The sequence below is a fragment of the Nansenia antarctica genome, assembly GCF_963989245.1.
Source record: "Nansenia antarctica genome assembly, chromosome: 4".
NCBI lineage: Eukaryota > Metazoa > Chordata > Actinopteri > Argentiniformes > Microstomatidae > Nansenia > Nansenia antarctica.
This window is the reverse complement of record NC_137689.1, coordinates 76,802,357-76,811,873: the sequence shown is the minus strand read 5'-3', so window position 1 is coordinate 76,811,873 and position 9,517 is coordinate 76,802,357. Positions and strand designations below refer to the sequence as shown.

At 45.1% G+C, this 9,517-nt stretch overlaps 1 protein-coding gene across 1 annotated transcript in view; it reads right to left on the bottom strand.

Annotated features, from left to right (window-relative positions):
* Positions 1 to 5,502: 5,502 nt before the first annotated feature.
* The window catches only part of prrc1 (proline-rich coiled-coil 1), a 17,597-nt gene continuing 13,582 nt past the window's right edge, over positions 5,503 to 9,517 (bottom strand). The window contains exon 10 of the mRNA XM_080529742.1: positions 5,503 to 7,443. Coding sequence (XP_080385868.1) covers positions 7,234 to 7,443 — 210 coding nt within the window. The 3' untranslated portion in view covers positions 5,503 to 7,233. The remainder of the gene's footprint in view (positions 7,444 to 9,517) is intronic.

Genomic DNA, 9,517 nt, shown 5'->3' with positions numbered 1-9,517 from the left:
TCTGTGTGTGTGTGTGTGTGTGTGTGTGTGTGTGTGTGTGTGTGGACACGAGAGGAAGCGCTGTATTGATCCAGAAAGTCCATGGAAGTGATCGACCCTGGAGGTCTGGGTCACCAACACACACACACACACAGACACACACACACACACACACAGACACACACACACACCACACTCACACACACTCACACACAGACCACACACACACGCACACAGAACACACAACACACACACCACACAACACACCACACAACACACCACACAACACACCACACAACACACACACACACACAACACACACACACACACACAAAACTGTCACTGGGCCTACTACTAACACTACACTACTACTAACACTACTCTACTACTAACACTACTCTACTAACAACTACACCTACTACTAACACTACTCTACTACTAACACTACTACTACTAACACTAACACTACACTAACACTACTCTACTACTAACACTAACACTACTACTAACACTACTCTACTACTAAACACTAACACTACTCTACTACTAACACTAGTCATGACTACTCTTTAGAGAGGAGGATAGAGACAGTAGAGATGGGCAGGAGGGATGGGTGAGAGAGATACAGAGAGAGAGAGGGGGGGATGACATGCAGGATATGTCTAGGCCGGAATGGTGTGTATATGTATGGTATGTACTGTATGTGCTACGCCACTAAGCCCCTTGTGACTAATCTAATCTAACCTGCTTCTGCTCCTTGGTGTGTGTGTGTGTGTGTGTGGTGTGTGTGTGTGTGTGTGTGTGTGTGTGTGTGTGTGTGAGTGTGTGTGTGTGTGTGTGTGTGTGTGTGTGTTGACACCATAACAATCCTGTGACACATTAGCGGAAGCTTTAGTTTAGTTTAGTTGCCTCAGATCAGATTAACCTTCCCCTCTCAGTGGAAGAGGGATTAACACATACCAGATCCTGGATCAGTACCTAATCTGTGACGCCAGGGTGATGCCTGTAGAATGAGAACTGTACTCTACTGCCATCTAGTGGTGGAAAGGTGGAATCGGCTCTCTCCTTCTGTTTACTGCACCCGATCAGCTAGGGGGGGAGGGGTCCTCTCACCTGGACCCTCTCCCTCCCTCTGCCTCCCTCTCCCTCCCTCTGCCTCCCCCTGCCTCCCTCTCCCTCCCCCTGCCTCCCTCTCCCTCCCTCCCTCTGCCTCCCTCTCCCTCCCTCCCTCTGCCTCCCTCTCCCTCCCTCCCCCTGCCTCCCTCCCTCCCTCTCCCTCCCCTCCCTCTCCCTCCCTCTCCCTCCCTCCCTCTGCCTCCCTCTCCCTCCCTCCCTCTCCCTCCCTTTCCCTCCCTCCCTCTGCCTCCCTCTCCCTCTGCCTCCCTCTCCCTCCCTCCCTCTCCCTCCCTTTCCCTCCCTCCCTCTGCCTCCCTCTCCCTCTGCCTCCCTCTCCCTCCCTCCCTCTCCCTTCCTCCCTCTGCCTCCCTCTCCCTCCCTCTCCCTCCCTCCCTCCCTCTGCCTCCCTCTCCCTCCCTCCCTCTCCCTCCGTCTGCCTCCCTCTCCCTCCCTCTGCCTCCCTCTCCCTCTCCCTCCCTCTCCCTCCGTCTGCCTCCCTCTCCCTCCCTCTGCCTCCCTCTCCCTCTCCCTCCCTCTCCCTCTCCCTCCCTCTGCCTTACATAACTTTGTAAGTCCCTCAGGAACACACCATCATGTGACAGGAACACACCATCATGTGACAGGAACACACCGTCATGTGACAGGAACACACTGTCATGTGACACGGTCTGGTGGAAGGGGGAACAAGTCGGCAGCCAATTTAATGTTCAGACTTTTATTTTGAAAAATGTAAAAAACATTAATGAATTTCATCGTTGTGGAAAATCAACGACACAGCTTGTTTTATGAGCCTATTAACAATGTAAAGTAGTGTTCTAGTTAACTAGGTAACAATGTAAAGTAGTGTTCTAGTTAACTAGGTAACAATGTAAAGTAGTGTTCTAGTTAACTAGGTAACAATGTAAAGTAGTGTTGTAGTTAACTAAGTAACAATGTAAAGTAGTGTTGTAGTTAACTAGGTAACAATGTAAAGTAGTGTTGTAGTTAACTAGGTAACAATGTAAAGTAGTGTTGTAGTTAACTAGGTAACAATGTAAAGTAGTGTTGTAGTTAACTAGGTAACAATGTAAAGTAGTGTTGTAGTTAACTAGGTAACAATGTAAAGTAGTGTTCTAGTTAACTAGGTAACAATGTAAAGTAGTTTAGTTTAGTTTAGTTTATTAGTTTATGATGTCGTGGACAGTCCCCATTAATTAACTGTAACAACAGTAAATGGAGCAGCTTTAGCCTACATGGCTAATTTCCAGCTGTAGTCCCCGGGCCAGTTGACAATAGGCTCCCTAAAATAAAATACATTAGTTTAAAAAATTACAATTGCAGCAAACACAAACAAATGGGGCAGGACATACAAACATATCAAGCACAATTGGAGCAAGCACAAACATGCCGGGGAGACAAGACATTCAAGCACAAATGGCAGCAACATCAATACAGTACATGAGATAAGAACAGTACAAAGGGGACAAAGGAAGAGCAAATAGTCATAGCAGCATACAGACACAGCAACATACAGACACAGCAGCGTACAGGCACAGCAGCATCCAGACATTGAAGCACACACAGACATATGCAGGCGGGTAGCAAAGATAGAGGTGTACATACAACACACACGTCACATCTGACAGAAATTAATGTATGCAGTTATAGTTATTGCAAAGCCATGCCTTAAGGTGTGTTGTGAAGGTGGAGTATGTATGTATATTTGTTATGTAGGTAGGTAGTGAGTTCCAGTTTTGTATTGCTATAACAGAGAATGATAATTGACCAAATTTACTTTTCCTAAATGGGACTAGAAAGTCGCCTCGTGTGGTACTTCTGGTGCTCTGACTGGTATTGTTACGTTGGGTTATGAATGAGTTAAGAGGAGGAGGAGCAGTGTTATGTAAAACTTTGTAGACCAGGCAGGTGTTTTTGTATTTGATCACATCTTCCCAGCTCAGAAGTTTACGGTTATTTAGGATAGTACAATGATGAGAGCTGTTAGGCTTCTGATCCAGGACTTTAAGGGTTTGCTTGTAGAGAATGGCTAGTGGCTTTAGTGACGAGCTGCTAGTTTGGCCCCAACTTGTCAAACAGTATGTCAGATGTGACATAATCATGGCGTTCATGTATAATTTGGCAGCATTAAAAGTCATTAAATGTCTGATATATTTAAAATTGGTTAGGCTAAACTTGACTCTTTGGCATACTTTCTTAATGTGTGTTTTGAATGACAGATTGGAGTCAATAATGATACCCAGATATTTAAATTGTGGCACAATGCTAATATTTTTACATGAGATTAATATATTGGACACAATGTTACATTGTCTTTTAGTAAAAAACATTCCTACAGTTTTATTTACGTTAAGTTGAAGGCATGAACGGTTCAGCCAATTTGTGATCTGATCCATAGCTGTGATGAGTTTGGCAGCAGCCAGATGTTTGGTCTTGGCATGCACATATATTACGGTGTCATCAGCATATAATTGTATTTCGACATCAGGGCAGACAGATGGCAGATCATTAATGTATAGGCTAAACAGCAGCGGGCCGAGCATTGATCCTTGAGGTACACCGGTGCACAGGTTAAGAGCTGATGAACGGTGGTTGTTCACAGAAACATGTTGACTTCTACCAGTTAGGTATGACTCAATCCATTTGAGTGCTAATGAGGAGAAGTTAAAAGCAGACAGTTTGGCAATAAGGACCTTATGGTTGACTGTGTCAAAAGCTTTGCGAAGGTCTAAAAACACAGCACCAACAACACCTCCTTTGTCAACCATTGCTCGGACCTTCTCTAAGAGGAGACAGTTAGCTGTTTCAGTGGAGTGATGGGCCCTAAAGCCAAACTGCATGGGATGGAGATTAAATGGACCATTATTTAAGAAAGAAACAAGCTGCTCTGATACCCACTTCTCGGCAACCTTGGAAATCACAGGTAAAATGCTGATTGGGCGATAGTTGCATATGTTCTGGGGGTCATCTGACTTAAATATGGGAGATACAATTGCGGTCTTCCAGGTACTTGGGAATGTCCCCTGTAATACTGACAGGTTGATAGTTTGTGTAATAGGGGGGGACTAGGTATTCTTTCAGAGATTTAAGCATTATAGAATCCATACCATATATATCCTTCGCCGTTGAGGCTCTAAGAGAATTAATGATTGCTTGAGTCTTAAGTTCAGTGATAGGTTGGTTGAATGCTGAAGGAGGGCTTGCTTTCGTCAGCCTTAATAATGTTTTCTGTTGTTAAGGGAAAATTCTGTGCGATTTCAGCTACAGAATTGATAAAATATTCATTAAAGGCTACAGCTATTTGTGCTGGGTCTTGCATTAGCTTACCATTCAGTTTCAGCTCTAACTGGTTCCTAGGCCTGTGGTTGATCCCCATTACATTCTTAATCTGTTCCCAGATCAGCTTTGTGTTACCCTTTGCCTCATTAATAATTGTTATAAAAAAGTTGGCTTTGGCCTTTCTGATTGCTTTGGTTACTTTGTTACGTAATGAGGTGAACCTCTGCCTATCACTACTTAATTTGGTCTTCAGAGCTCTTTTCAATGCAGAGTCTCTTTCCTTCATCAGGTTAAATAGTTCAGTATTGAGCCAAGGAAGTGCATTGTTTTTTTTCTTTCCTTTCACTTTTCTAGTGAACTCCTCAACTAAACTATCTAACTTGCTTGTGAGCGTTTTGCAATCTGCTTCTACGCTGCTCCCGGTAAGAATATTTTTCCAATCAGTCTGCTGAACTGCTCTTTCAAAATTGACCATTTCATTTTTTGGAATCCTAAGTTGCTCCACAGGTTTATGAGAATGATGAAAGCGCTTCTTTGTGGCATCGTCTCCCCCGGACAGCAAAGAGGTGGAGACGGATCAGTGAGGATGTCACAAGTAAAACCAGCAGGTTCACTGTTTACCTGTAAAGTTTAAGAACATCACAAAAGTGAGAAGGGCTGCTGACGCACCAACCCTGCCTGACGCCATTGGTTATGTCAGTGGGGACTGAGCCTATCAGAGAGACAGAGAGAGAGACAGAGACAGAGACAGAGAGAGAGAGACAGAGAGAGAGAGACAGACAGAGACAGAGAGACAGAGGTTGTATGTGTGTGTGTGTGTGTGTGAGAGAAAGACAGACAGAGACAGAGAGAGTCAGAGAGAGAGAGAGAGACAGAGAGAGACAGAGAGAGAGAGACAGAGACAGAGAGAGAGACAGACAGAGAGTCAGAGAGACAGACAGAGACAGTCAGAGAGAGAGAGAGAGAGAGACAGAGACAGAGAGAGAGACAGACAGAGAGAGTCAGAGAGACAGACAGAGACAGAGAGAGTCAGAGAGACAGACAGAGACAGAGAGAGAGGTTGTGTGTGTGTGTGTGTGTGTGTGTGTGTGGACAGACAGTGACAGAGACACAGCCAGTATAAAGCAGGTGTATTCATGTGTTTATTCTCCTCATGGTAAAAGGCACGTTCAGGAGACAGGAAACCAACACAACCATCGCCATGACGACCCTCTCCACCAGAACACCTTCCTGCTCCAGTCACAATGAGAGGGTGGAAACCATGGCAACGCTGCCGCTCTGCCCTCTGCAGCGAGCATCCATCCACCATCCCAGAATAACCCTGCTACCATGGCGACCTGGAGCAACACCATCACCCCCCGGGGTCAGAGGTCATACACAGTGCTGCTATCTCTCTGAGGGGGAGGGGCCTCTCTGCGGGGGGCGGGGCCATTGATACCATTGTATAAAATAAATGTAAATATGACCTCTCACGTGTTAAATATGAACAGATCCCTGGAGTGCAAAACAACATGACTCAGATAATAAATACAAACCGAAATATCTGCTTCTGCAAAACAACCTCAGGTATGTTGGACAGTTTAATCGGGAAACATATTTATTTGGATCTGTAATTACTAAACAATATTTGTGTGTTTTATTTCAAATCTATTTTCAAATAATAAGGTGAACAGGAGGAGACATGATGTTTAAACTGATGCCGTGGGCGGGCAGATACGAGCACAGCATCATATTGTTATCAGGTGTTCGTTGCGCAGACTTTCACTGGTTGAAATGTTTTTGTTTTTCTATTAGGATTTGCCTTCGTTGTCGTTGTTAAGTCATTAAGTCATTAAGTCATTAAGTCATTAAGTCATTAAGTCATTAAGTCATTACGTCAGGACACATTCATATGGGTGTTTCACTGACCATTTATAGGCAACTATGGGCGTTAGAAGGGCGAGGGTTAGGGTGGGACTGGACGCTTGTTTAGAAGGGTGGGACAGACAGGTAGGTCTGCAGACAGACAGACAGGTCTACAGACAGACAGACAGGTCTACAGACAGACAGGTAGGTCTGCAGACAGACAGGTAGGTCTACAGACAGACAGACAGGTAGGTCTACAGACAGACAGACAGACAGAGGCCACATTGAGTGCCTTGAAAGGCGCAAAAAAAAAGAATTCAATGTATAATCATCTGTATAATAAAAAGAAGTTCCATTCATTCTGGATTTCATCATATGAATTCTGCCGTTTGCTCAACAACAAATAAAGCTCTTTGAAACTCTTTGACACTTTGGTCAATCCGACTGATTAACCCTAAGACATTATAAGAGGACCCTCTACTATAGGCTGCTATAACAGACTGCTATAACAAGCTGCTATAACAGGCTGCTATCTGTCTTCTCTAAACATCTCTAACACATCATGTACTACTGGGTCAGGGTAGCTGGGTGACTCAAACAGGATGACATCACAGCACATCTGGCTGTCGCCCAATGAGAACGGACGGATGGGAGCGGAGGAGAAACCCCATTGGCCGAAACAGCTGCCACTCCCTCCCTCCCCTCCCTCCCTGTGGCTGGTGTGGTCGACACAGCAGGTCTGGTAGTCTGGTGGTCTGGTGGTCTGGTGGTCTGGTAGTCTGGTGTTCTGGTGGTCTGGTGGTCTGGTGGTCTGGTGGTCTGGTGGTCTGGTGGTCTGGTGGTCTGGTGGTCTGGTGTTCTGGTAGTCTGGTGGTCTGGTGGTCTGGTGGTCTGGTGGTCTGGTGGTCTGGTGGTCTGGTGGTCTGGTAGTCTGGTGTTCCGGGGGTCCGGGGCGGGTGAGAGAGTTCTGGAGGGCAGCTGGTCGGGTCAGAGAGTTCTGGGGGGCAGCTGGTCGGGTCAGAGAGTTCTGGAGGGCAGCTGGTTCTTGTACATGCCGGCCAGTGCCCGGGCGGCGCTCAGGATGACGGCCCGGCGGGACATGCCGGTGCAGGACAGGTGCCAGTCGGCCCGGCTCACGTTGGGAACGCTGCGCTCCAGAACCTCCCCCACCGTCACCTGCAGGCCGGACCAGCGCAGCCCGTAGTCAGGGGGGGTCAGCGACATGGCCTGGGGAGGGAGGGGGGTGGGGCTGTTAGAACATCCAGGAACACAGATGCAGTATCAAACCTCTCACGCCGTATCAGGAAGAGCAGCTTGAACACAGCTGCAGTAACACTTCTATCTTTATGTTTATCCATTGTCTTATTATGTTGTTAAATGTTTAGCTATTTATTTTCTAGATATGTATCTATTCTTGCCATTTGTTTTCTTTTTGCCTGGCCTTGCCTTCACAGACAAAGCCTGAACCTCGTCCAGGATTAATTAAGATACACCTGCGATGGGGAATCTCCACTGAGGATGTGCTTCAGTCTTAATCTGCATCCATGACACCAGCCTGAGTTTGTTACTAAACATTTTAGTTTCTATTGTAATGGAACGTGTGATATGCAGGCAGGGTTCTCTCAGAGAAGACAACCATGCTATCTAGTGTTCTAGTCCTGGTGTAACCATGCTGTCTAGTGTTCTAGTCCTGGTGTAACCATGCTATCTAGTGTTCTAGTCCTGGTGTGTAACCATGCTGTCTAGTGTTCTAGTCCTGGTGTAACCATGCTGTCTAGTGTTCTAGTCCTGGTGTAACCATGCTGTCTAGTGTTCTAGTCCTGGTGTAACCATGCTGTCTAGTGTTCTAGTCCTGGTGTAACCATGCTGTCTAGTGTTCTAGTCCTGGTGTAACCATGCTATCTAGTGTTCTAGTCCTGGTGTAACCATGCTATCTAGTGTTCTAGGCCTGGTGTAACCATGCTGTCTAGTGTTCTAGTCCTGGTGTAACCATGCTATCTAGTGTTCTAGTCCTGGTGTAACCATGCTGTCTAGTGTTCTAGGCCTGGTGTAACCATGCTATCTAGTGTTCTAGTCCTGGTGTAACCATGCTATCTAGCGTTCTAGGCCTGGTGTAACCATGCTATCTAGTGTTCTAGTCCTAGTGTAACCATGCTGTCTAGTGTTCTAGTCCTGGTGTGTAACCATGCTATCTAGTGTTCTAGTCCTGGGGCCGTATTACAGAAACTTCCTATCTTAAGTCCTAAGTTAAGTTAAGATAGGAAAGTAGAAGATAGGATTTATCTCAATTTGGTATTACAGAAGCAAATCCTAACTAACTTTAGGAACCCTATCTGATTTACTTCATCCTATCTTGTCTCATCCTAAATATTAAATCCAACGTCGGTTATCAACGTTCATGTCTGTTACCTAGCAACCAATGGTACTTCCATCTCGCGCAGCGCCTTTGTAAGGTAGCCTATACTGTAACGCATTGTAACGTTCCTTCCTATATTGTAAACAATAATATCTTATCTTATAATTATCTTATAATGGATCAGAAACAACGACGGGAAATAAACTTCAAGACGTTATTATTATTATTATTATTATTATTATTATTCAAACTTCCTAAACATTTTGATACATATTATGTGTACATTAAAAACTGTAGTCGTCACCACAAGTTAGAAAATGATATTGGGCCCCCAAATCAGTTTACAACTTGTTGTAATTATATTACGATGTTTCTGTCAGTAAAGGTATGCAAGCAATGCAGGGTGCGTTCGTAAATTCGCTCTGAGAGCGCCGGAGCACACACTGGGTTCAACGTCCCGTAATTTGATTGGACAAGAGGCATTCCATGAGTGCTGATCAGATTTCCAGGGCGAATTTACGAACGCAGCTGTAATATAGCTAGCGAACAGAAGACGGAAAGAAACGTCAGATCAGATATATAAACGGGTTATTTTGATAAACTGGACACATTTTGGGAATATATATGTGGTTACTTTCTCGCCTGAAAACATATTAAAACTTCACTTAACATAAAATGACATGTTAACACTTGTAGAGGCAAAAGTACAGATTTTAGCCAATGGAGGTTTAAAATGGAGGATTTAAATTGCCAGCTGCTAGCCGGTGCGAAATGCATTCTGGGAAAAAGGTGGTGAAGGCTGCGTGTGAACACGGCCTTACTCCACCACCTGGGTGTGATGTCTGACAGATAGGACAGCCTAACGGTTATCCTAAAGTTAGGTGACTTTATTTAAGATTTGGTGAAGTTAGGAAGCTTGAGTGATACACTTTTCCTATCTCAAGT